This window comes from Aspergillus terreus, genomic scaffold (genome assembly GCF_000149615.1).
Source record: "Aspergillus terreus NIH2624 scaffold_4 genomic scaffold, whole genome shotgun sequence".
Classification (NCBI taxonomy): domain Eukaryota; kingdom Fungi; phylum Ascomycota; class Eurotiomycetes; order Eurotiales; family Aspergillaceae; genus Aspergillus; species Aspergillus terreus.
In genome coordinates this window covers 1,792,144-1,817,713 of record NT_165927.1, presented here as the reverse complement: position 1 = coordinate 1,817,713, position 25,570 = coordinate 1,792,144, and the positions used below count along the sequence as shown (strand labels likewise).

At 53.6% G+C, this 25,570-nt stretch overlaps 9 protein-coding genes across 9 annotated transcripts; 4 read left to right on the top strand and 5 right to left on the bottom strand.

Moving 5' to 3' along the window:
• Window positions 1-719: 719 nt before the first annotated feature.
• On the bottom strand, window positions 720-2,389 carry ATEG_03438 (SDR family NAD(P)-dependent oxidoreductase; the record flags this gene model as incomplete). The annotated part of the gene is made up of 4 exons (XM_001212616.1): window positions 720-1,223; window positions 1,407-1,540; window positions 1,602-2,291; window positions 2,347-2,389. 4 exons carry the CDS (start codon window positions 2,387-2,389, stop codon window positions 720-722), a joined length of 1,371 nt encoding a protein of 456 aa, XP_001212616.1.
• A 609-nt stretch (window positions 2,390-2,998) lies between these two features.
• ATEG_03437 (uncharacterized protein) lies at window positions 2,999-3,796 on the top strand (the record flags this gene model as incomplete). Its single annotated transcript, XM_001212615.1, has 1 exon — window positions 2,999-3,796. One exon carries the CDS (start codon window positions 2,999-3,001, stop codon window positions 3,794-3,796), a length of 798 nt encoding a protein of 265 aa, XP_001212615.1.
• A 521-nt stretch (window positions 3,797-4,317) lies between these two features.
• On the bottom strand, window positions 4,318-5,436 carry ATEG_03436 (uncharacterized protein; the record flags this gene model as incomplete). Its single annotated transcript, XM_001212614.1, has 2 exons — window positions 4,318-4,794; window positions 4,843-5,436. The coding sequence occupies 2 exons, from the start codon at window positions 5,434-5,436 to the stop codon at window positions 4,318-4,320; spliced, it is 1,071 nt and encodes a 356-aa protein (XP_001212614.1).
• Window positions 5,437-5,971: 535 nt separating this feature from the next.
• ATEG_03435 (uncharacterized protein) lies at window positions 5,972-7,333 on the bottom strand (the record flags this gene model as incomplete). Its single annotated transcript, XM_001212613.1, has 1 exon — window positions 5,972-7,333. One exon carries the CDS (start codon window positions 7,331-7,333, stop codon window positions 5,972-5,974), a length of 1,362 nt encoding a protein of 453 aa, XP_001212613.1.
• A 286-nt stretch (window positions 7,334-7,619) lies between these two features.
• On the top strand, window positions 7,620-8,984 carry ATEG_03434 (uncharacterized protein; the record flags this gene model as incomplete). The annotated part of the gene is made up of 2 exons (XM_001212612.1): window positions 7,620-7,890; window positions 8,014-8,984. 2 exons carry the CDS (start codon window positions 7,620-7,622, stop codon window positions 8,982-8,984), a joined length of 1,242 nt encoding a protein of 413 aa, XP_001212612.1.
• Window positions 8,985-9,074: 90 nt separating this feature from the next.
• Window positions 9,075-10,710, bottom strand: ATEG_03433 (FAD-binding oxidoreductase; the record flags this gene model as incomplete). The annotated part of the gene is made up of 4 exons (XM_001212611.1): window positions 9,075-9,218; window positions 9,274-9,394; window positions 9,451-9,833; window positions 9,889-10,710. 4 exons carry the CDS (start codon window positions 10,708-10,710, stop codon window positions 9,075-9,077), a joined length of 1,470 nt encoding a protein of 489 aa, XP_001212611.1.
• Window positions 10,711-11,210: 500 nt separating this feature from the next.
• Window positions 11,211-19,372, top strand: ATEG_03432 (uncharacterized protein; the record flags this gene model as incomplete). Its single annotated transcript, XM_001212610.1, has 8 exons — window positions 11,211-11,858; window positions 11,894-12,642; window positions 12,715-12,846; window positions 12,950-13,016; window positions 13,117-13,314; window positions 13,367-13,550; window positions 13,614-17,997; window positions 18,064-19,372. 8 exons carry the CDS (start codon window positions 11,211-11,213, stop codon window positions 19,370-19,372), a joined length of 7,671 nt encoding a protein of 2,556 aa, XP_001212610.1.
• A 693-nt stretch (window positions 19,373-20,065) lies between these two features.
• ATEG_03431 (flavin-containing monooxygenase) lies at window positions 20,066-22,080 on the top strand (the record flags this gene model as incomplete). The annotated part of the gene is made up of 8 exons (XM_001212609.1): window positions 20,066-20,319; window positions 20,372-20,385; window positions 20,432-20,681; window positions 20,726-20,794; window positions 20,841-21,104; window positions 21,157-21,690; window positions 21,736-21,905; window positions 21,950-22,080. 8 exons carry the CDS (start codon window positions 20,066-20,068, stop codon window positions 22,078-22,080), a joined length of 1,686 nt encoding a protein of 561 aa, XP_001212609.1.
• A 1,977-nt stretch (window positions 22,081-24,057) lies between these two features.
• On the bottom strand, window positions 24,058-25,134 carry ATEG_03430 (uncharacterized protein; the record flags this gene model as incomplete). The annotated part of the gene is made up of 3 exons (XM_001212608.1): window positions 24,058-24,637; window positions 24,683-24,919; window positions 24,974-25,134. The coding sequence occupies 3 exons, from the start codon at window positions 25,132-25,134 to the stop codon at window positions 24,058-24,060; spliced, it is 978 nt and encodes a 325-aa protein (XP_001212608.1).
• Window positions 25,135-25,570: the final 436 nt, after the last annotated feature.

Sequence of the window (25,570 nt, the reverse complement as noted above, 5' to 3'; positions counted from 1 at the left end):
AAAACCGGTCGCCGGAGCATTTCATCGAATTGATCAAGAGTGCCACTCAGGAAGTGACGAAGGCCTTCCCGTGGCTTGCGTGTCGAGTGGTGCATGAGGGCCGTGGGCCCGGGAACTCGGGGGTCTTCAGACTGGCGCCGTGTTCAGAATTCACCAATTCCCATCCCATTGTGCGCACAAAGGACTGTACAGACCTGTGTCCCACATACGAGGAGATTTTTGCTGCCCGTGGTCCGGTGGCAATGCTGGATGGGGCCATCCTAGCCCCAGTGCCAGCCTTTCCACACATTTACGATGATGCCGAGCTCAACCCTGCGCCGGTGATCGTCCTTCAGGCCAACATCATCCGAGGAGGCCTGCTTCTTGACATCGCAGGGCAGCACAATATTATTGATGGGGGCGGTCTGATGCGTGTCCTGGTGCTTCTAGCGAAATCCATGCGAAGGGAGCCGTTCTCAGCGGAAGAACTGGAACATGGCAACCGTGACCGATCCAAACTCGTCCAACTGCTACAACCCGACGAGCCCATGTTGGACCACAGTCACCTACTCCGTGAGCCTCTTGGAGCGGTTCAGCCGCGTGTCAATCGTCCGCCGGCGCAGTGGCGTTACGTACGATTTCCGGCATTGAAAAGGCAGATTCTCAAGGAACGTGCGATGAAGGATATCGGAGGCGAAGACGATGTCTTTGTCTCAACCAATGACACCGTGAGCGCTTTTCTATGGCAACGAATTTCCGCTGTCCGACTGCTCCGCCGCAAGCGGCCAGATGATCTGTCCAAGTTCTCTCGCGCGCTGGATGCCCGCCGTCCGTTGGGAATTCCCCGAGAGTATCTGGGTCAAATGGGTTACAACGCTACCTGTTACCTGAGCTTTAGAGAGCTTGAGGCTTTGCCACTGGGCCTTGTCGCGTTGTTTCTGCGCGGTGCAGTCAAAGAAGTCAACACGACATATGCCGCTCGTAGCTGGGCGACTTTTATTGCCAACGAGCCTGACAAGTCGAGGATTATGTTTGGTGGATCGTTTGATCCGGATAAAGATCTGGGAGTCTCTTCTATTATCCATGCCACCTTTAACGACGTTATATTTGGCGAGCTGGGCACGCCGAGCTTGTTCCGGCGTCCTTTGTTTCCGCCCCTGGAAAGCTGTATCTATCTCTGGACGCAGACCGTTGAAGGGGATGTCGACGTACTCCTTTGCTTGATAGAGGCCGACTGGGATGCACTATTGGCCGATGAGGAATGGTCAACGCATACTGAGCTTATCGGGTAGATTATCATGCTAGCTTTTCTTCCATTGCTGCAAGTGGCTATCCAGTTCCTACAGATCAAGTAAATACGGCTAGGATAACTCTATAGGTGCACCAATGTCAAAGTCGAACTTCGTCTTCAACTTGTCCCCTCGCACGATTTCAGCCTCCTTGGACACCAACTCCGGTAAATCCCAGGTGCAGTTGATATATCTGCCGCCGAGCCACTCGCGCCTCTTGGACACCAAGAATACCACCGAGTCCCCACTGAGCTCCGGTGTTTCCACAAACACTTGCAAAGGGAGCGTTAGCGAAAATACCTTCCGAAATTTCTGTCCTCAGGAGCCACTTACCATGCTTGTGATGCGGCGGAATTGCCTCCGGCCCTCCCATAATATCCGTTGGACTATTCCCAGGGTGGATGGCAAACGTAATTACTCCCGGGCCGTACTCAGCATTTGTCAGGGTGGTGAGCTTCAAGAGCGCATTCTTGGAAACCTGGTAGCTACTCAACGTCGGGTTGGTCAAATGAGCCCCCACGCTGCAGACATTGACGATGTATCGGATGTCGTCTTTGCTGGCCTTGAGGAGCAGAGGCACAAACGCCCGCGTGACGAGATACGGCCCGCGGAGGTTGACATTCAGCACTTCCCACCACTCCTCGGGGTCCGAGTCCGCGATGAGACCGTACTTCCCCAAAATCCCGGCGTTGTTGACCAGAACGTTCAGCTGGCCGAACGCCCGGCCGACTTCGGTCGCAGCGGCCGCCACGCTCGCTTCGTCGGTGACGTCCAATTTCACCGGGAGAAATTCCGGTGGGTTCACGCATGCCTCGGCGATTTCCTTTGCAAGACTTTCCAGGGATGAGCGAGCTCCCACGGCGATTTTAGATACGCCGGCCTTGGCGAATGATAGAGCCATGGACCGGCCCAGCCCGCGGGAGCCCCCAGTGACGAAGACACTTTTTCCCTGGAGATTCAATAGACGGGGGTCGATCTCGGGATAGGTGTCGTTGTGCACCCGGGTTGTCACCTCGTAGTCGCCTGCGCATTCGATCAGTATGAAGCAGGGGACATGTCCTGAGGGTAGCAAGCACACCTGGGCCACGGAGGATGTTCGGCTGATCCTTGGAAGGGGGCATTTTGTAGTATCACAGGTCTGGGAGAAGTTTCTATCCTTTCGTTGCTACTATCTAGTTGGCGTTTCGGTCGAGGCGTGCAAATTACAATAGTTAGGTGGAAGAGGGGGTTATCCAGCAGTGACTAGATATGTCTCTCGTGGTGTAAGACGGAGTTTCATCTTGAGCTACGTGCGGATACATAACCCCATAGCTATGGCGCTGGTACCTGAGGCCCATCATTGTAGAATCCGGAAGTATCTTTCTTGGTTCTTGTTGTCTCAATAGCCTTCGGTTGGCACTGAATGGGCTTGATTCTTAGTATACTCTCTGCCTTTCGGAGTCTGACATATCGACCCCTTCGGAGTTACTTCCTTCGATTCCTGGCTTCGGAGTATAGCCTCCGCGTTGATTGGCGTGTCTGACAGGACGCCGCCATTGGAGGACTGATCTGTGATACGGCAAGAGGCACGGATCCTTCCACCGCAAAGGGATTGGACCGGAAGCGATATCAGCGTTGGGTCCATGACTTCGAAGACGGCATGGGCACTGTAGCCACAGGACTACGAGTGTGAATCCCCTCAACACACCTCTACTCTGGTCTGAAATTCCATTCACTACTTGGCAAAGACAATGCGAGCCACCATAGATGACCCTCAAGCAGCGTTGCCCCGTATCCTCTGCCTCCACGGCGGCGGCTCCAACTCCCGAATCTTCAAGGCGCAGACGCGCGCGTTGCGATATGAACTGTCCAACTATTTCAGATTTGTATTCGTTGAAGGGCCCTTTGACTCCGAGCCCGGGCCGGACGTGACATCAGCCTACGAAAAGTTCGGCCCCTTTCGGCGCTGGTTTCGGTCAGGACCCCAGCATCCACCCATTGATTCGCACACCGCAGTTGCGTGTATCGAGGAGTCGATATATGCGGCGATGGAGCGCGACGACCTTCAGGGCGGCACGGGCGACTACGTCGCCGTGATGGGCTTCAGCCAGGGTGCGAAGCTCGCCGCGAGCCTACTCTTCCGCCAACAGATCCGTGCCGAGAAACTGGGACAGGCTATGAGCGGGACGAACTTCCGGTTTGCCATCTTGTTGAATGGGCGAGGCCCACTGGTCTCGATGGATCCGGAGCTGGTGATGAACACGGCTCTCATGGATGCGTCGCAAATTGCGTTGGATCGGCCCGTCACGTTGGAGGACCTCTGCCGCAAGGAGCATGTACTGCGTCTGCCCACGATTCACGTACACGGTCTTCAGGACCCGGGGTTGATGCTGCATCGCGTGCTGCTGCGGGAGTATTGCTCGAAGAATGCGAGACTGGTGGAATGGGACGGGGCGCATCGGGTTCCCATCAAAACGAAGGATGTCCTCCCTCTCGTTCATGAGATTTTGCAGCTGGCGAAGCAAACAGGGGTTGTGTTCGCGGCCTGACTTTGTTGCCAGGGCGCTTTCCACTCGATTTCTCTTGGGGTTTTGTTAGATGGGGCATTCTTTGAAACCCCGGGACAGACATGGGGAGACTTACTGGTGTTATTAGAACTTGTTGTTGGTGCCATTTGTCCAGTATATATATAATGTTGAAAAGGGTTTGTTGGTGGAAGAGTGTTACACCAAGGGGGAGATACTATCAGATATATATGGTTGCGTGTAGTTGAGTTGCGTAGATGTATTTGACGTGGATCAGGTCCGCCGATTCAGATATAACTCGGTAGCTCCAATTGCGAAACCCCATGCTACAGTATGTACATATGAGTGGACTGTCTACATGACCCCCCAAACCCCTTCGCATCTCCTTTTGCTCAGTATATGGCTTCATATTCAATTGCGGTATTTGCCGAGAGACCTGATTCTCGCCCCATAGAACAGAAGGACCACGGGGATGGGTACAAGTGCAAGGGCAAATATACCAAGCATATTCGTGGCCCAGAATACCTACTCTCTATCAGTCATATTCATTGTATAATCAACACGGCAATACTCACCCCGAACTTACGGTACATCTGAGGCGCGAAGAGAGGAAACGTTCCTCCGACGAGCGAACGCACAATCATGGTACCCGAGATCGCCGAGGCTGCCCCGGTGGTGTATATATCGATTAGGTACGCCAGCGACTGCAGCAGAATTACCTGCACTCCAACGCCAATCGGGATGCCGGCTAGGATCTGCGGCCAGGGGCTGATGGCCGGAGAAGACGTCCACGCGAACCATAAGAGGCCAATGGCAAGGGACACAGCACCGACAATCATAGGGTGTAATCGGTCTTCGGGGACCAGAGCATTTCCACTGGCGGCCTTTTGTTTAACCGTTGTAAGCGTAGACCACGAGGCATAGAAAGCGCCCACGATGATGCCCGCGCAGATGGATAGCAGCGGTAAGGTGCCATCAATCGCACCGTATCCTCTTTCTTGCACAAAGCTGACGGGATATGCCTTGGAAAGTTAGCTCGAGTAAATCAAAACTACCCCGAATGTACTTACGACAAAGAGCAGATAGATCAGTCCGAATGTAAAGGATATGTAAATAGTCATTGACAGAAGGATGGGCTCTGATACGAGCATGGAGATCGGCAAGGTCAAGTATTTCGTGAGGAATTCGCGAATGCTCACGGGCTTCTCGTCCAATCTGGAATGCAACGCCCAGTCCTTTGTTTCTTGTCGCAATTTCCGGGCATGTCTCTGTTCGACGACGGGCAGATACGTCTCGGGCAGAATGATAAAGCCAGCAACACCAGAGACGATCCCCAAGATCATGGTCGTCCATGCCGTCATCCGCCATCCCATAGCCGTCTGCAACTGAACCTGGCTAGTGATTGCACCGATGCTGGGTCCCACCAGCGTCGTGGCCGCAAAGATGGCCACAGCGACACCCCGTTCCGCCGGTAGCAGAAAATCCGCCAGCCAACCGCCAGTGATCGCAGGGCAGACAGAAGATGTGACGCCGCCGAGGAAGCGGAAAACCAGGACAGTGGGAGCATCATGACCCAGCGCAACTGGGATCTGACTCAGGACAAACAGCACGTACCCCAGGAAGAAAGGCAGTTTGCGACCATATACCTCTGAGGCGGGTCCCATGATGATCGGGCCTGTCGCAAAGCCGAAGACAAAGAGCGACGTCCCCAGCCCCATCGTCTCCGGCTTCACATGGAACTCGATAGCCGTCACTGGGATGGCGGCGTTGAAGGCAGCACTGGCGAATGCAACGACAAAGGTCATGGCACCCAGTACGCTTGCGCCGGCCCATTTTCTCCACCGAGGGAGATTGACGGGATTGAGTGGATGATCCAAGCTACTCAGATCCACGAGCTCGGACTCGCGATGTCCTTCGAGTAAAGGCCGTGTTTCGCCATTGGTGGTTCTAGCGAATGAAGGCATTCGGAACAGAGATTTTTACTTCGTGAGCGATATTTCCTAGGTCCCTAGGGCGTTGGAGCATACTTGAGACTGTTATCTACTACAAATTTGCATACTGTGTTCATGAGAGACGAAAAGGTTGTGTGTATTGAGATGGGCGAAGTAACTTAGCGTGCACGACCTTACAACGTCGGTCCGAGAGAATACCCCGACAGCCCAGAAACTCCGAGAGAGCAACGCCCACCAGATCTATGGGTTACGCCAATCCCAATTCGGTTTGGAGGGTTTTGGCAAGGATTCGGACCATCCGCTCGGCACGCTCTGGTTCATAGAATGCCTCGTTGTAGACCAAATGGAGTTCCAATCGGCCCCGAAACGTCCACAGAAAGCAGTAGGTTTGACGCGTTAGCGTTTCAACTCCAATGTCCACGCTTTGCACTTCCAGTATTGTTCCATTGTGGGTGAATCGTGGGGACACGAGAGCTTCGGCGTCTCCCACGCTGGATATGTCAACCTCGCTTGGTGGTGGATCGGGCGGTGGTGCACCCCGTTGAAGGATGCCAATCAGTTCGACTGCATACTGGCGGCGACATTTCAAGAAATCTTCTGTAATGCCGGTATTATACTCCTTTTCGTACTGCTTCGCATTCTCGATCCATGACTGTGAGGCTGGTACGGGAAACATGTAGCCGCCAGTGTACAACCCCGCCGCATAGGCCGGACCGGAATACGGTGGGGGGAGATGAGGGCGTAGACTGAATCGCATAGTACTGGTATAATGTTTATCGCGGTCATTCGATGAAGCTTCCAGCCAGGTGAGGGCGGCGCAGGACGCGTGTACGGCCGAGAGAAGGCTGATCTTTCGCTCTGCGCAGGCCGCCATGACGGCGCTGGTATCAGCCGTCGTCAGGCTCAAGTGTGCGCTTCGTGTTCCTGCAGGGGCAGCAAGCTTGTCGCCTGAGGGCGCAGTCCCTACCGCCCCTCGTGTGTGCGCCAAGGTCTTCAAACATTCCTTGGTGGCTTCAAGAATCTCGGGCGTGGCCGTAAGGGGTAGATCGAGGACTTCCTCGATGCTCGGGGTTAAGCGACGCCATTCCTCGCCCCATTGAATCGCCTTTGAGTGGCAGCCGACAGCCTTGCATAGTGTGTCCAAGAATGCATGCACCAGCTGCAAGGCTCCGTAGCCATCCGTTCTCCAATGCGCCGCATGGAGAATCACTCTGTTCTCGCCAGGAAGTAGATGAGCGGTGAGATACCTGGATGGTTTTAGAGCGGCAATCAAGTCGTCAGAGGTCGTGCTCAAGTCGTGAATGTGAAATGTCTCGTTTGCCCAGGACGCCAGCTCCTCGTTAGAAGGCGTTTGATAGCTGACGGTGTCTCCTTCAACTGTGCACGCAATGCTAGGGTGGTCAAACCGAAATGCGCACCAGGCGTTGAGACAGTGGCTCGATAGGTCCGAAAGACTCCAGTCTCTATTCAATGTGAATGCCGCTCCTGCTGTGACGGACCAGTGCTCACGGCCGACTTGATGAGATCGATCGCCTATAAACTTGATGAATTTCTCATTGTCGCCTATTGGACGCTGCCAAAGGCCAGGCTTTGTTTCTATCCAAGGCATCTAGAGACTCTCAAATGCCGTTGATAGAGAGATGGCGATGTATGTGTCCCTCTCTGCAGCCGCTATGATCGTCTCATGTATATATGGTCGGAGAGCCTTTATGCGGCGCACCAGTGATGATACGGAAATAAGGCCTCGGAGTTTGTGGTTCTCCGAGAAGTCACTGACTTAATACTACCTCGCTGCGTACAAATCGTGCTTGTTATCCTGGTCTTTCAACCAAGCATCAGTCCTATCCCACGTGCTCATCATCAGAACCAACTTCACTTGCGAAATTCCTCGCAGAATGGGCTCCATCATCAACATCCCCGGACTTCCAGATGGCGAGTTCAGTAATTATGAACAAGTCTATCTGAAGATGTCTAGAGCTTTCAGCCATCTGCAAAAGGAACACTGGGGCATTCACTGCGTCTGCTCAGTCAGTCGGGATTCACCAAACGGGAGCACATTCAGCGAGACCTTGCGCCAAGCTTGGATGCGGCTGGTCGTGGAGTACCCCGGGCTGAGCATGGTCCCCGTGGGGCTGCAGAAGAAATACCCTAGGCTGGACGAAAAAGGTATAGAATCATGGGCAGAGAGTACATTTTTCGTCTCGAGTCGTCAATGCGCCGATGAAGTCATCGGTGAAGCTAAGCCACGAGATCTACCTAGTCTCTATTGGCTTCCTGCGTCATCTGAAGTTGTGCTCTTGATCCAACATTGGCGAGTGGATGCCCTGGGGACTTGCATGTTACTGGATCGGCTCTTCGAGATTTTGGGGCAGTCAACGGTTCCGTCAACACAGCCCGATCAAGTTCAGCCAAACCAGCCGACACCCAGCTTTGAATCTGCCGCGGGTGCTTCCAAGACGGAGGATGCAGATTTGCAAGCTTACGCTCGGGACTACATCGATTCCTTCCACCAGAGGGCTGTGAATGCCGACGGCTTGCCATATCGGGGAGACGCAACCACGCCCCCTTCCACCACCGCACACTGGGACTTGGACTTCTCGGTTGACTCGACAAATGCCATTAAGGATGCGTGCAGGCATCACAAGATCAGCGTGACTGCAGCAATCCACACGGCACTGGCACGTACCGTTTTCTCGTACCTCACGGAGACGGAATGCCAGGCGGGCTACACGACCGTGATGGCTGTCAACATGCGGCCGTATCTTCCTCCTCCCTACAATAGCAAGAAGCATGCTTGTCAGACATTCGTGGCCAGCATCACGCCGACTGTGCCTTATCATAGCGGGTTTGTCGAGTCCGCGCGTTCCTTGACTCACGAATATCGCAGTTGGTGGAGTGCAGACTTTATGCGCTCACTCTGGTGGATCTACGAGTACCACCTTGCCAAACTCTCTGCGCCCCGCCCAGCGAATGCAGCGCCAATGAAGCCTCCGAGTGGCGTGACGCTGAGTAGTCTCGGGGTCGTCGACCGGAATCTTCGAGGAGGTTATGGGCCGAACCTCCGGGTCGACAAGTTTCGGTTTGGTGTGAGCATGATGACACGACAGACGATTCTGTATGCGTGGACGTTCAAAGATCGTCTGACTCTTTCACTAAACTATAACGACGCGTACTACTCTGACTTGATGGCAAGGGAGGTTATGTCTCGAGTTGCATCCCATTTGGAAAAGGGACTCGAAGTGGAGTTGAACACTGTTTAACCACTGACAGAACATATAAGACATTGTGTTTTCCTTCTGCGAACTACTATCTATCCCACTCTTTAACCATGAAATTTTTCATGCAATAATCTACAGTTCCGTCCTCCAGTGTAGGGGAACGGGGTTGTTGACACTGAAGCGCTGTTCCGGATCCCATTTACGCTTCAAGGCCGACAACTTGGGCAATTTCCGCTCACCGTACCAAGCGACTGGGCCCTCATCTCCGCGAGCATACTATATAGCAGAGTTAGTCATTCTAAAGCTTTAGGTTGACGGGTTTCTTGCTCACGTTAGAATAGACTGCCAGTTGGTCGAAGCCACTCGTCTCGACAAATTCTTGTCGGCCCAATGTTGCAAACTCGTTCACAGCATCGTCCAGAGCGCTATCGGCATAGAAGCCTTCAATGTTCCTTTGATACAAAGGATTAGCAAAGTGGGCTACTATGATAGTCCAGATCAGACTTACATGTATGTCTTCACGTCACGATAGGCATAGGCAGTTGCATCGTCCGGCACTGCCATCGGACCTTCATTCGAGTAACGCTGGATCAAGAGCCGGCCTTGGTAGGTCGGGTTCGCATTCCAGAAGTCAACCAGCTTTGAATAGAAGGATTGAAAAGTAGGAGCGTGAATTTGCCTCAGGGCCACGGTGTAAATGTTGATGTGCTGATTCGGGGTGCAGGCGCCGTTGTCCATTCCGAAGAAGCTAAAGAAGGCCGCATCCATCATCTGCTCCGCGGGAATACTGGAGACATTCTTCATTTCTGGCTGCAAAGATTCGAATGGCTGCAAATGAGGAAGTGCCTCCTCGAGCGGACCGAAGAACACAGCATTGACAGCGATCACGGGCTATACAGAGGTCAGGAATTTGCGAGGTACAACGGACTTTCCACGGGCGGCTTACCTTGTTGTTAACGCGATCGAAGAATGACGCGCCCGTAATGGCCAGTCGAGGTGGGAGAGTATTATCAAACTGCTCCAGCACTTCGAAGAAAGACTGGTTGGCGCTCACGGGATAGACATAGTCCGCATTCACGTACACTCCCTTATTCGTGACCTCTGGAAGCCTGTACGTTGCGGAAGTGACAATTCCATAATTGCTACCGGCTCCGCGCAATGCCCAGAAGAGATCCTTATGCTCGGTCTCCGACGCCTTGATGAGGTCGCCAGACGCGGTGACCACTTCCACCTCTTCCAGGTAGTCAACCAAAAGACCGCGCAGGCCGTGGAGACTGCCAATCCCTCCGCCCAACGTGGCCCCTACCACGCCCACGCACGCGCAAGAGCCCAGAGGGAGCTCTTTGCCCCATTCAGCGAGAGGCTTGGTGAGTTGGTGGATCTTCACCGCACCCCCGATGGTGAGACGATCTCCTGCGGCGTTTCTCTCCACAGTGTTGAACTTGCCCATGTCGATGGACAGCCCGTCGAAGTTGTGGTAGTCAGAGATGCCATGGCCACCCCCTGTCACAAAGAATGGGATGGAGTTGGCGTTGGCAATTTTCACAACGTTTTGGACATCCTTGGCCGTCGCGGGCTTGATGGCCCCTGCGCCATATGAAGGCGCTTTATAGTCAGTCCATCTCTGTTGCAACTGGGCGTAGAAATTGGTATCGTTCCCGTAGAGGATCTCTGCTTGTGGTGACAGATATGGGCCGAATAGCGAGGTCAGGTCGTTTGCTGCGCTGAGGCCTAGGGCTGTTTGCAAGATGGCGGAGAAGGCGACCATTGTGAAGGTGCCTCTTGTGGGATTTCTTGGGAAAAACTGAGAGCGCGTCAGAGTATCCTACAGTCTAGGATTAGCTTTCTCTAAGAATAAGAATGAGCCTCTTTGGGGAAGCATGGGCTGACTGTTCGGGGAAATGTGAAGGTCCGAGGTGGAAGTATACCGAGAAGGATTCCAGGGTCTGCCTTCTCCAACTCCGACTTTCCAGCCCTGCTCGGAGAATCTCACTCACCCATGAACAAGATTCCAACCACTCCATCTGGTTTGTCCGGTTGGAGCCGTAGCTCTCATGGTGACATGCATGCCGACGATATCGGTCGATTCAACCCAGATACGGATACGGCTCTACTTGATCTTGTCTTGATGACAAGACAAACGGCACATCACGTCCATTTCCCTTCAGACAGCGTGTATAATTCGATCCTTTTCTTTTCCTTCTATCAGACCATTCGTTAAACATTCACTTTCAACTACGGTCGCGTCTCTTCAACAAAAGACCTACAATGGCTGTTGCCAACCACGAGGAAGCAGAGGCCACGACGGTTCTTCTATTCGGACCCCAGGCTTTGTCATTCACCGAAGAATCCTTCCAGCGAATCCGAGTGGCGCTGAACGATACCGAAAATGCCTGGATGCGTCAGGTTGTCGAAGAACTCCCGGAATGCACCAGCCGGGTTGCTAAACAGTTCCCTAAGCTGCAGGCCACGCCAGCCGCGAAGTTACAGAACAGCTTAAGAGACTGGTTAAGGATTGACGAAGGCGTTGCTCCAGCTGCGTCCAAGAGTCTCCCCAACGCGCTTCTTACACCTCTCGTCGTTCTCGATCATCTGGCACAATATTCTCAGTATGTCCAACTCGCTCATGTTGAGACCGGACTTGGGACCGATCGATATGGCCCTCAATCACGCCCCACCCGAAACCTCGGCTTTTGCACTGGTCTTTTGAGTGCACTTGCTGTGTCCAGTGCATCTAACAAGGCCGAGTTTCGAAAATACGCCGCGGTGGCGGTTCGCCTGGCGGCAGTGATTGGAGCGCTGGTTGACGCTGAAGATGCCATTGGGCATCATGGTGAATCCAAGACCTTCTCGGCGGCCTATCATTCTTCCAAGCAAGAATCGGAACTGCAAAGCATACTGCAAGACTTTCCGGAGGTAAGGAGATGAGTGCATGGCACTACAGGTAATAGGATGCTGATTCTACCGGCAACCTCCAGGCATATATTTCTGTCAACTACGACGAAGGCCGAGCGACTATCACAACATCCAACCGTACAGCACAAGCATTCCAGCAACGTCTCCGAGAGGCAGGCATCACTGCGCAAGCCATCGGTCTTCGAGGTCGATTCCACTATCAAGGTTATCAACAAGACCTTGCACGACTGGTCGAGATCTGCGATGCTACACCAGAGCTCAGACTTCCCGATGTCACCGATGCAGTAATTCCAATCCACTCCCTGTCTGGTGGTGGACTGATTACTGAAGGACGGTTGCATCACATCGCCCTGCGGGAGATTCTCGTAGAGCAATCGCAATGGGGCAAGACATTCGATGCCATGTCGCGGTCTAGCCTCGCCAACACACAGTCATTGTTGGTTTCGTTCGGCTTTGAAAAGTGCGTGCCACCGTCTGCCATGCCCCGGGTTGGTGGGCAGGTCGTCTACATGACGGATCAGCGCGACGCTAGGTTGAGACTTTCAGCAGTCAAGACACCAGGCGAGATGGTCTCTGAAGACGAGATCGCCGTCATCGGAATGGCCATCAAAGTGGCGGGGGCTGACGACGCTGATGAGTTCTGGGATCTGAATCTGACAGCGGAGTCGCAGCACCGAGAGGTGCCAGCAGAACGATTCACCTTTGAGACACACTGGCGCACTGTGGATCCCGCGAGAAAGTGGTATGGGAATTTTGTACGAGATCATGATGCCTTTGATCACAAGTGAGTTAGCTCTGAGAGTAATGAGGTTTTCTTTGGGGCCACATCATCTCACCTCTTCCCTTTTAATTACAGGTTTTTCCAAAAGTCACCCCGTGAAGCGACCACGCAGGATCCTCAACAGAGAATTTTCCTACAGTCGGCCTACCAGGCTGTAGAGCAGTCGGGCTATTTCAATTCGCTCCATGCGGATCGAAATGTGGGCGTGTATGTGGGTGTGTGTGCCGCTGACTATGAGGCGAACATTGCCTGCTATCCGCCGAACGCGTTTTCAGCCACGGGGAATTTGAAAAGCTTTATCGCAGGGAAGATCAGTCATTACTTTGGATGGCATGGGTATGGACACGTCCCTATACCCCACCCTCTACCAGGTAGACGTGAGTACTGATCGGAGTCCACCATAGGCCCGGATTGACAATTGATACGGCATGCTCGGCATCGGCCGTTGCGGTCCATCAAGCATGTAAAGCCATCCAGAGCGGCGAGTGTACAGCAGCCTTGGCTGGGGGCACAAACATCATGACTTCGCCACTCTGGTTCCAGAACCTGGCAGGTGCTTCATTCCTTAGTCAGACCGGACCTTGCAAGCCCTTCGATGCCAAGGCAGATGGATATTGCCGTGGAGAAGGTGTCGCATGTGTCTTTCTGAAGAAGATGACCAAGGCGATTGAGGATGTGAGTGATGGCCATGCACTTCATTACGCGGCGCGCTGACCCTGAACAATAGGGCAACACCATCATTGGATCCATTCGGAGTACAGCCGTGTATCAGAATGACAACTGCACACCTATATTTGTTCCAAACGCACCATCGCTATCCGGTCTGTTTGATGACGTCGTTCGAAAGTCTGGCCTCTCCCCCAAAGACATCACTCTGGTTGAAGCTCATGGGACGGGTACTCCTGTCGGAGGTATGTATAGAGGCCTTCGAGACCAGATCGTGGTTTGGACAGCGAGACTAACGATCCATATAGACCCAGCCGAGTGGGATAGTATTCGTAAGACCTTGGGGGGAAGATCTGTACGATCGGTCCCCATGCCTGTTGGCTCGGTCAAGGGACTGATAGGGCACACGGAATGCACCTCCGGTGTGGTGGCCTTGATCAAAGTCCTCTTGCTTATCCATTATGGGATCATTCCACCTCAAGCCAGCTTCCAGACTTTGAGCCCTGCTCTGAAAGCCACTGCGGACGATATGCTGGAGGTTTGCACCAAACAGACGCCTTGGAATGTCGAGTATCGTGCAGCGCTTATCAACAACTATGGAGCTTCCGGATCGAATGCATCCATGATTGTCACCCAGCCACCCAAACTGCGCGGGAACGGTCCATTCTCCCCTCCTACCGATGGTGGGAAATACGCATTTTGGCTGACTGGTTTGGACGAGCGCAGTCTTCGAGACTATGCTCGCAGGCTCAGCGGTTTTCTCGCATCTAAAAAGATCTCATCGCTGTCTAGCTTGTCTTTCAATGCCTACCGGCAGTCCAATCGCGCCCTTCCGCATGGTCTAATTTTTAGCTCCAGCTCAATGGAAGAGCTGCAGACTCAGTTGACTGACTTCGCTAAGGGGAACGGGAAGCTGTCCGCCACCACACGGAAGCCAGTTCGTCCTGTGATACTTTGCTTCGGGGGCCAAATATCCCGGTTTGTTGGGTTGGACAAAGCAGTCTATGAGTCCATTGGCACGTTGCGCACACACCTTGATCGCTGTGATGCGACGCTCCAGTCGCTGGGCCTCGACGGCTTATACCCCGGGATCTTCGAAAGGAGCCAGGTTGACGACCCTGTCAAGCTTCAGACGATGCTCTTTGCCCTGCAGTACTCATGTGCTAAATGCTGGCTTGACTGTGGCCTTCAGCCAGTTGCTGTGGTTGGGCACAGCTTCGGAGAGCTCACTGCTCTTTGCATCGCCGGCGTGCTCACTCTCAGAGACTCGCTTCAAGTGGTAGCAATGCGAGCTCAGCTCATCAAGAGCAGTTGGGGCCCTGACCCCGGTGCTATGATGGCAGTGGAGGGAAACCTGGCCGACGTCCAGACACTACTAAAGAATGCCGAAAGGGCATGCCCTGAGGAAACACCCGCTACCGTGGCCTGCTTCAATGGGCCCACAACGTTCACTCTCGCCGGGTCTACTAAAGCCATTGACGCCGTGAGTGAATGCATCTCTTCAGTTTCCGTAGTCCGGGGAAAGAAGCTCTCTGTATCCAATGCATTCCATTCGACGCTCGTTGAGCCACTCAAAGACCAGCTTGGACAACTGGCAGAGGGCATGATCTTCGGGGAGGCCAAGATCCGGTGGGAGAGGGCTACTGAGAATCAGACCTCTGCGAACATCGGGCCCGAGTTCTTCGCATCCCACATGCGCGATCCCGTCTACGCCAACCATGCATTGCAGAGACTGCATCGAGAGTTCCCCTCGGCAATATGGCTGGAGGCTGGCTCAAATTCCACCATCACCCGAATGGCAAACAAAGCGCTCGGGTTCCCTGCTGAGTCCTACTTTGCCGACATCAATATAACTTCTGACTCCGCCTCGAATACGCTTACGGAGAGCTTTGTTAATCTGTGGAAGGAGGGACTGGCCATTCCGCACTGGGCTCACCATTGTACCCAGGCACCGGCTTATTCGACACTGCTGCTGCCCCCGTATCAATTCGAGAAATCTCGACATTGGCTCGAGCTCAAGAAGCCACAAGCAGTCCAACTAATTGAGCTGCCATCCAAGGCCCAACAGGAAGAGCTTCCAACGAAGCTCTACACATTTGTTGGTTATCAAGATGAAGGAAAGCGCCAGGCTCGTTTCAGGGTCAACACAATGATCAAGGCGTATGAGGAATTTGTCTCCGGTCATTTGATCGTACAGACAGCTGCAATTTGCCCGGCAACCCTCGAAGTGGATATCACGATCGAAGCGCTCTTCACCTTGTGTCCTGACTTTAAGGCTACAGGACTCCAACCACAGGTCGCAAACGTTGAAAATTTGGTTCCCATCTGCGTGGACCCCTCGCGTGTGCTCTGGCTCGACCTCCGGGCAACGACGTCTGATTTCAAGTCCTGGGAATGGCAGATGGTCAGTACGAATGAAAAAGGTGAATCGAAATCTACGCACGTGAAGGGCCAAATCATATTCCAGTCTGCAGCCGAAGCTCAGGCTGAGTTCTCTCGTTATGAACGTCTGGTTCCTCACCGGAGATGCACAGAGATCCTCAACGACTCGGATCCAGACGACGTCCTCCAGGGACGGAACATGTACAAGGTCTTTGCCGAGATTGTAGACTACTCTGAGCCTTATCGAGGCCTTCGGAAGCTGGTTGGAAAGGGCACCACCTCCGCGGGCCGTGTTGTGAAGCAACGTTCCGGAGAAACTTGGCTCGATACCCATATATCAGACTGCTTCAGTCAGGTAGGAGGATTCTGGGTGAATTGTATGACCGATCGCTCCGCGTCCGACATGTACATTGCCGCCGGCTTTGAATCATGGATTCGCAGACCCGGAAGCACGGCCGCACAGGATGATCCTGAGAAGACTTCCGTGTGGGATGTTATGGCTTGTCACGTCAAAGCTTCGGAAAAGGCATACACCACCGACATCTTCATCTTTGATGCCACCAGCGGGCTTCTTTCTGAGATCATTCTTGGCATCAATTATTCCAGGCTACCCAAGTCCACAATGAGTAAGATGTTGACAAAGCTGACCGCTCCGAGCGAGAGGAGGGCACAGGTTGACTCACCGTCGATGCCTGCATCAATCAATGCACCCCCCAGCGCATCGGAACAGGCACCGGTTGAGCCAGCGCCACAGACAAAAGAATCGGCCCCCATTGCCGAGCCCGGCGCCGGGGGTCAGAGCAACTCCAAAGTCCCTGGAATTGTTGTCGAAGTCCTTGCAGAGCTGAGCGGTGTAGAGCCTGACGCGATCAAGATGTCCACCAAACTTGCCGACATTGGAATAGACTCCCTGGTTGGTATGGAGATGGTTCACGACTTGGAATCCAAGTGCGAATGTTCCTTGGACATGGATGAGATGGCCGAAGTAGTCACCGTCAATGATGTGGTGCAATGCGTTCACAAAACACTCGGTATTGAAGGAGGCTCTGCCGCGCAGGAGAGCGAAGGCAATCTCACACCTGCTTCGAGTGGCACTCAGAGCCCACGAAGTGATCCTGTTTCCGACACAAGCTTGTCCGATCTCGAACAGCTGCCCAGAAAAGAGTCAGACCTTGAACTGCAACTTTCTGCTTCCGACGTGCTGGGTGCTTTCGGAGAAACGAAGAAACTGACCGATCAATTCATCACTGATTTCAACTGCGCGGGCTACATGGATAATATCAACCCGAAGCAAACACAACTCTGCATCGCCCTCACTATCGAAGCCTTCGAGAAGCTTGGGTGCAATCTGCGGACGGCCAAGGCGGGTGAAGCCTTGCCTCGCATCAGCCATGCGCCGCAACATGGACGGTTGACGCAGTATCTTTACGACATGCTTGAGCACGAAGGGCGGCTGATTGACATCGACGGCGACAGGATCGTGCGAACAGCTGTTTCAGTACCACATAAATCGAGCAAGGAGATCTTAGCCAGCCTGGAGGCCGCATACCCAGAGCACGTCTGTGCCAATCGCCTGGCCTTTTTCTGTGGCACACGCTTGGTAGAGGTGCTCGAAGGCAAGCTCGATGGGGTGAAACTGATCTTCGGGAACGAAGAAGGCCGGCAACTAGTTGCAGGCTTATACGGTGACACTCAGCTGAACAGGATCTTCTATAAACAGATGGAAGATATCTTGACTCGTCTGATCTCGCGTATCCCGCGCGACTCCGGCCCGCTGAGGATCCTCGAGATGGGCGCTGGCACAGGCGGCACAACGAAATATCTCGTACCACTCCTCGCAAAACTCGGAGCGCCCGTCGAATACACATTTACCGATCTGGCACCCTCATTTGTTGCTGCTGCTCGCCGGCAATACAAGGCGTACCCATTCATGAAGTTCCACGCTCATGATATTGAGCAGGAGCCCGCGCAAGATCTCCTCGGGACGCAGCATATCATCATAGCCAGTAACGCTGTTCACGCAACCCACAGCTTGACGGTTTCCGCAAAGAATATGCGCAAGGCGCTCCGGCCAGATGGCTTCCTGATGATGCTGGAGATGACGCAGACGGTACCATGGGTGGATATCATCTTCGGCCTCCTCGAGGGCTGGTGGCTGTTCGACGACGGTCGCCAGCATGCGATTTCTCCCGAGTCCCGGTGGGAGAAAGATCTACAATCTGTCGGCTACGGCCATATAGACTGGACGGATGGTCACCTGGCAGAGAACAAGCTCCAGCGCATCATCATTGCCATGGCATCTGGTCCGCAGTATGATCGCCTTCCCATTGGACCTATATAAGCTGGACTTTTAGGCTGACCCAGATATTGCTGCAGGGGTGGGCGGCTTCCTCTTCCAGCGCCGCCGATAGCTCAGTCAACTTCCAACATTACTGAGAGGGCAACCGCTGTAGAGGGGTACGTGGATAGATTTACTTCAGGCTTTGCTATGCAGCCATTGGCATCCGCGCCAGGCACTACGGTCAGGAAAGATAGTGCGCAGTGTGTCCTTGTGACAGGGGCAACGGGGAGTTTAGGTGCACACCTGGTGAAGGAGTTGCTGGGCCGGTCCGACGTGGCAACAGTGATTTGCCTCAACCGACTCAGTCGAGGCACCAATCCCGAGCAGCGACAGTACAGATCGTTCGAAGAAAAGGGACTGAAGCTCGACTCTTCTCAGTCGGCCAAGCTGCGGATCATTGAGACGGATACGTCCAAGCCTCTGTTGGGCCTCAGCGCCGAGCAATATGAGGAGGTTGCCCACATGGTGACTGCTATCGTACACAACGCGTGGCCGATGAGTGGCGCCCGACCACTGCGAGGCTTCGAAGCACAGTTTTCAGTGATGCGCAACCTGATCGATCTTGCGCGCGACGCCGCCTACGTGTCTCAGACCATCACCTTCCAATTCATATCCTCTATCGCGGTCGTCGGTCACTATCCGCTCTGGAGCCGCGAACGCAATGTACCGGAAGAACGTGTCGGTATCGAATCGATTCTCCCCAATGGCTATGGTGACGCCAAGTACGTCTGCGAACGCATGCTCGACGCCACACTGCATAAGTATCCGGATCACTTCCGCGCTATGGGCGTGCGTCTGGGTCAGGTAGCTGGCAGTAGTGAGACGGGCTACTGGAACTCTCTGGAGCATCTGAGCTTCTTAGTCAAGTCGTCCCAGACCCTTCGCGCATTGCCAGACTTCCAGGGTGAGCTGTCGTGGACTCCGGTGGATGTTGTTGCGTCTACCTTGGCCGATTTGGTCTCGTACGCTGCCGCCGACTTCTCCGCCGCAAGCACGGTCTATCCGATCTACCACATCGACAACCCGGTGCGGCAGCCCTGGAAGGAGATGATCTCCGTCCTGGCACGGGCCCTCGATATTCCGCCGGCCAATGTGCTCCCATTCCCGGAATGGGTGCGTCGCGTACGACGCTTCCCTGGATCAACCGAGAAGGACAACCCCGCGTTCAAGCTCATTGATTTCTTGGATGACAACTTCGTGCGCATGTCCTGCGGTGGACTGCTACTCGACACGCGTCATACGCAACAGCACTCGCCCACACTTGCGGCGCAAGGACCTGTAAGCAACCAGGTCGCTGAAGGGTATATCCGGTACTGGAAAAGGACGGGTTTTCTCGCTGGTTAATGCTAGGCTTTCATGTTAGGTGCCTCCTCGTGTATTCATTGACAGATCTCTTGTTAAATTTATAGAATAGATGTGTGCATGCCATGCAAAATGGTTATCACGCTGTCAATTGGTGTAAGAGGCAGTAAGCTCGTGTAATGAGCTTCATCTTCCTGTAAACGCGGGACGGCGCAAGCATTCCGAATGGTTCAGCGTCTTGCGCAAGAACCGGCGTAGTAGGTACCTTATACAGCAATAAACGCCTGTCGGTATTTAATAGCCTGCGATAGATCGAGCTTGATGCTTTGTCCTTTGCACCTTTGGCATGTATCGGAGCTCCGCATCGCTAGCTCCTGGACTAATGCAACCCCCGCCGACAGTCTGTCTTACATCTTCGAAATGTCCGAACACAGCCCCGCTATACGACTCAGGAGAGAGGAAAACAGAGTACAGATGGCCGTTGAAGTCGCTCTTCATGTGGATGTGGTCTATCGGAAACTACCAGGCGGCATAGTTCTAACCCATCCCCTCCACTAGGCACCTAGTCCAGCTCCAAAAACACCTAATGGACTGGCTAATGTCGTCTGCCAAACCATGGACCCAATGTTACTCCATCAGCGGGGCCAAAATGTTCCCCGGCTATAAAACAGTGGTCCATCCGCATCTACCCCGTCCACTATCGACAACCGGTCGCAATACCAAACACAGTACGAGATGCCCTCCAACGAATCCACTTGTCTCGGGTCCGACCGCAATATGCAAACCGCCTGGAAACTCAACGCCAGCACACCGGGCTTCACGCCTAAAAAGCTGCGCGTGGTGTGTATCGGTGCGGGACTCTCCGGCCTGACTCTGGCTTACAAGCTCAAACACGAGCGGCCGATGGATTTTGTCGACCTGCGCATCTACGAGAAAAACCACGAGGTCGGCGGCACCTGGCTGGATAATGTGTATCCCGGGGTTGGATGGTACGTGTATCGTGAGACTTGCGCGTTGGGCGTTACTAACGGGCGTTGATAGCGACATCCCCTCTCGTAGGTTCCTTGGCTGTCTTGTTTGGACGGGGCTGATAGATTATAGCCTCGTACGTGTTTCCGTTCGAGCCGAATCCGGACTGGTCCAAGTTTTATGTCGGCGGTGCGGAAATCCAACAGTACATTCTTCGCACGACCGCAAAGTATGGGCTAAAAGAGCGGATCGTCTTCAACACCAGACTCCTCAAGGCCGAATGGAACGAGGACAGCGCGAAGTGGAAGCTCCAGTTGGAGCAGGACGGACGTGTTTTCGACGATGAGACTGATGTCCTGATCAACGGCACCGGGTGCCTCAGGTAAGTCCGATGTATGGGTGTGAGGCGTCCGCTGATCTCTCCAGTCAGTGGAAGTGGCCCGATATCGAGGGTCTAGATTGCTTCAAAGGAAAGCTGCTTCATAGCGCCCGCTGGTATGAACCCCTCTCGGGATTATTGGAACAGTAGCTGAGATAGCAGGGATCCGGAGTACAATTGGGAAGGGAAGAGAATCGCAGTCATCGGAAACGGTTCTTCTGCCCTGCAGTTGGTTCCCTCATTGCAGCCAAAGGCTGCCAAGCTGGTTAACTACATCCGTCATCCAACCTGGGTATCCGTGAACTTCTGCCCGGACCTCACGAGAGACGGCATGGGAAGCAACTTTGAATTTACTGAGGAAGAAAAGCAGCAGTTCCGAGATGACCCAGAGATGTTCTTCCAGTACCGAAAGAAGGTCGAGCACGGGTGAGACTCCGTCATCTTCCAAAAAGGAAACACACGCTGATAATGTCTACAGAGTGAACACCGTCCTCCAGATGATGATCTCAGGATCAGGCGAACACAAGTTCCTGCACGAGACGGTGGAAGGCCTCATGAGACAGCGTCTGGCCGACAGACCCGACCTCATCGACAAGATGATCCCCAACTACGAAATAGGATGCCGCCGCCTCAGTCCCGGGGACGGCTATCTCGAAGCCCTGCAAGCCGCGAACGCACGACCTTCCTTCGCCAACATCAACCGCATAACACCCACCGGTTTCGAAACCGACGAAGGAGAGGAAGAGTTCGACCTAATCGCCTGCGCGACCGGCTTCAACACCAGCTACATCCCGCCGTTCAAGATGACGGGCCGCGGCGGCCGGCGCTTAGACGTTGAGTGGAAAGACAAGCCCGCCGCGTACTTTGCAACCTGTGCGGCTGGATTCCCCAACTACTTCATTTTTGCGGGGCCCAACGCGCCTATCGGTCATGGGTCTGTGAATCGGATGATCTGGTTCCAGGCGGACTACATGCTGAACTGGGTTGAGAAGATAGCTACGGAGGATATCCGGTGAGTGCCTCAGTTCGGACGGGAGAATAGAGCTGACGGTTGTAGGTCGGTTGCCGTCAAAGACAGTGCCGTCCGCGATTTTAATGAGTTCGCAAAGGAAAACCTCAAGCGTTTTGTGTGGTCCAAGGGGTGTCATGCCTGGTATAGTAAAAAGACTGATGGAGAGGATAACATCGTCACGGCAATGTATCCTGGCAGTCTACTTCATTTTAAGGGTACGTTCTTCCTTTTGCGTCAGAATATCGCTGACATGATATAGTCTATTTGGACAAAATCCGTGGAGAGCATTTCGATATCCAGTACAACACGTCCAATATGTTTGGCTTCTTGGGGAATGGGGAATTGGCATTGGAGCGAGAGAAAGATGGGGACATGGCTTTCTATATGTAACAGGTTGATGGATTTGTTAGCTGTATATTGCATACACCGTGTACACTCGAGTTCAAACCGGCGCCGGGGTCGTATACTCTCTGCGATGGATCCATTGAATGTACGATTCCTTGCAGTCCTACGATTTGGGAGCTTGATGCGAGCATTGAATACCTTTCTTTGGGTCTATGGTAACGCTGTCTGAGGCAGCAGAGACGTGATAGCTTTCTACAGCCATAATAGGAGAGCGGATGATCCGCAGGTAATCAGCGGTAAACAGGGAGCTTAACTCTATCGTGCTACTGTTGAGCGAACTTTTGTTTGTGACTGGAGTCTCCTCCAGTGGCGCAGTCGGATGTGACCCTTCTTAAGGACAAAGGATCAGAAATCATGTAGCCTGGACTATACCATCTATTAGCTTGGTGTTAGCAATGCGCTATTTTTGCAATTGGCTAGAATAGAGGGTACATGCGATCCCTCTTTTCCTTTCATCCACGGGCATGGACAGATATACTATACTCATCCCCGAGTCCTTCCACCACCAAGGCTCATCACCCTCAAAGCCCGGATGATGGCATCTACTCCACGCTCTAACTTCCTGTTATCGCTCTTCCGCACATTGTTCAATACACTTATCCATTCCTCTGGCGATGACCCTCTCCTTGCGCGAGCTCATAGGCTGTTACAAGGGGAACCCTCCCAAGCAACGAACCTTACCTGCTTAATTCCAATTCTTGTGGGTATTATCCTCGACTCGCTAGTGAGTTATCCCTCTCTCAGAATTTCTGGTTCTCTGGTGACTTAAGGCAGCAAGATCCGCTATGTGATCGGCCACGTTGTTATGTCCATATTGATACTCGAAACCGCCGAGGCTCAGACCGACTCCCATGAAACGGGCGGCGAAAAACGGATTTCCATCCTGCCGGCGGCTTCGCCAAACGCTTTCTTCCCTCTACAGCAAGGGCGGCCTCCGTCTTCTTTTCAGTGGTCTCGGAGCTGCGTGGTCCTATTGGGGTGTTCACTCCTTTTTGACTAAACTCCTATCCTCTGTGTTCCTGCGACATAAATCCCTGCAGCCGCTAGCTCATATCGTCTCCTCGGTCCTCCTCGCAGAGTACCATTTCTTCTGGTCAGCTCGTACGATCCTCCCTCGAGACCAAATCAGCCAAGTGAGCAGATGGCGCGACTGGGGACGATGGAAATCCTTGACGATTCCGGCCTTGGTCTATGCTGGTACAGAAACTTGTATGCGTCATATTCCTGCTATCATTGAGGATTCCAGTGGTACGCCCGATGAATATGTGACATTTGCACGGAAGTCGAACATCATCCTGTCAGATATTTTGGTGTCTGTCTTGATGTTGGCTCTTCATCTTGTGCTCCTCCTTCCTTCATATATCGCCCTGATATCAGTCGAGGCGAGTTTCCTTCCTCAATCTTGCGAAACTATTATTCCTTCCTCCTCCTCCAGGCAGCGAGGGGCACGGGTCGGAGAGCTGTTCCCAGCTGCTGATCTACCGCTACAGACCCAGAAGGCGTGGCAGATGATAGGAGCTGGAAGAATATTGTGGTTTCTTGAGTTACATGGGAAGATGACCTTATGTTTGGTGTGTATTGCGGCTGTTGTTCATTCTCTTGTCTACTGCCTTCTTTAGAGTGGGGCTTGTGTACCAATTTCCCTGATTTGCCACCTGATTAACGACTTGGGAGTGAATGTGTCTGTGTAGATAGGAATTTCCTTTCATAAAGGTCATAGAGATAGTCGAGCAATTTCCCCTGTTGTAGGTAAGAGTAAAAGACCTGGGCGCCAGTTTAACCCTTCAGTGTATAGCTCTACAACATTGAATCTGAACATTGAGTATCTTGAAGTAATAGCATGTCACAACATCATGGAGTATCTCAAACAAAAGTCCACCTCAAACAAACAGGCTACATCCAAACGCAGCATACTTCCACCCTGAGAGAGTCAAGCAGGCACCCTTAGAATCCTTGAAACCATCACACCAGCGCCCTCCCGCATTTCCGAATCTGCTTGCGAACCAGCTCCTTCGCAACATAATCAAGCGTCGCCTCCACAATCGGGGCAATCTCATCAGTATCGTCCGGCCGAATATCCGCCATGCCATTGGGCACATCAAACCGAAACAACCGCTCCTCGTCATCGAGCTCGCTATGCTCCTGGATGAACTTATTGGTTTCGGCGTCCGCATCTGGCCCTCGCTGCGGCATGCTCTTGACAAGCCCAAAGAACCTCCGATGCAGCCGTTTCATCGACGGCGCCCCCGCGCCAATCGAAATCATGCAGTTGAGCTGGCTCTCCAGCGAGCCCGACGGCCAGGCGCCCTTCGCCTCGATCCACACGTCGCGCATGGGGTTGTTCCCCTCCAGCGAGGCGTCGTGATATGCGCGTCCGCTGGTCCCGACGGGGATGGGGTCGAACAGCGCGGGCACGGCGAAACAGGCGGCGCACACTTCCCAGACTCTGGCAGTCTTGTAGAGCTCCGGGACGCAGTATTTGCTCGGGTAGGTGGTGAGAGGGATGACCTTTCGGCTGGCGTGGTCGGTCACCAGGGCAAATCTGCGCTGTCAGCACAGCACACAACATGCGATATAGCGGGCTTACACTTTGCACGACGGGTCGGGCTCTCTCAGGAGAGTATCCTCGTCTCGTCCGTGGGTATCGAGGTCGCGCTTTATCATGTGTTCCAGGAATCGGGAGTCGAACTTCGGTCGCGTGCGCAGGTTGCTCCCGATGGGGATGTGGCGCTTTCTGCGAAATACATGAGTGTAGAGACTGCGCACGGTGTGGATGCACTCGTCGATGTCCATCTTGAGGCGACCCAGGAGAATCGCAATCAACCTTGCGGTGCTGTCAGCCGCTTGCACAGACTGGGGTGACTGCACATCGACCTACCCTCCCGATCCAGTCCCGCCGATCATATCGAAATAGTCGCATGGTTTGGGCGAAGGGTCCGCAGTGACCGAAGCCATGATCTCCTTGAGAATGTACAGCGTGGAGATCCCGCGGACGCCCCCGCCGTCTAGGCTGAGGATGTTCAGATTTCGTTCTGCCATGGATGCGAGATGCGATCAACGCACTGCAGGAACACCGGCCGTCGGATGCTGCGTCTCTTATAGAGGGGCACAGGACTGTGTCGATAAGCACAGCCACACGCCGACGCGATCTGCGTCTGCCAACAGCATTGCAGGGCTGGCAGCTCTGATTAGCTGGCACTTTGGTTTAACGGTCTCGTACAGACGCCCTGTGCACGTCAAAGTTTTTGGGATGACGTTGGGCCCGCATTGACGGACAGGAGTGGATGCTCTGGCGCATATGCAACCAGTGGCCAGGATTGTCTCTTGGGAAGGGGAGACACGTGTCGGCGCTTAGTAGGAGGCCCGAACGGTAGATCAACTCCACGAGGTGGCTGCCTGGCCAGACACCTAGGTTGGGAGTGTAATGCCCTGCTTGGGGCTGCTGCGGCCTGAGCTTGATGGCAGGATATGAATT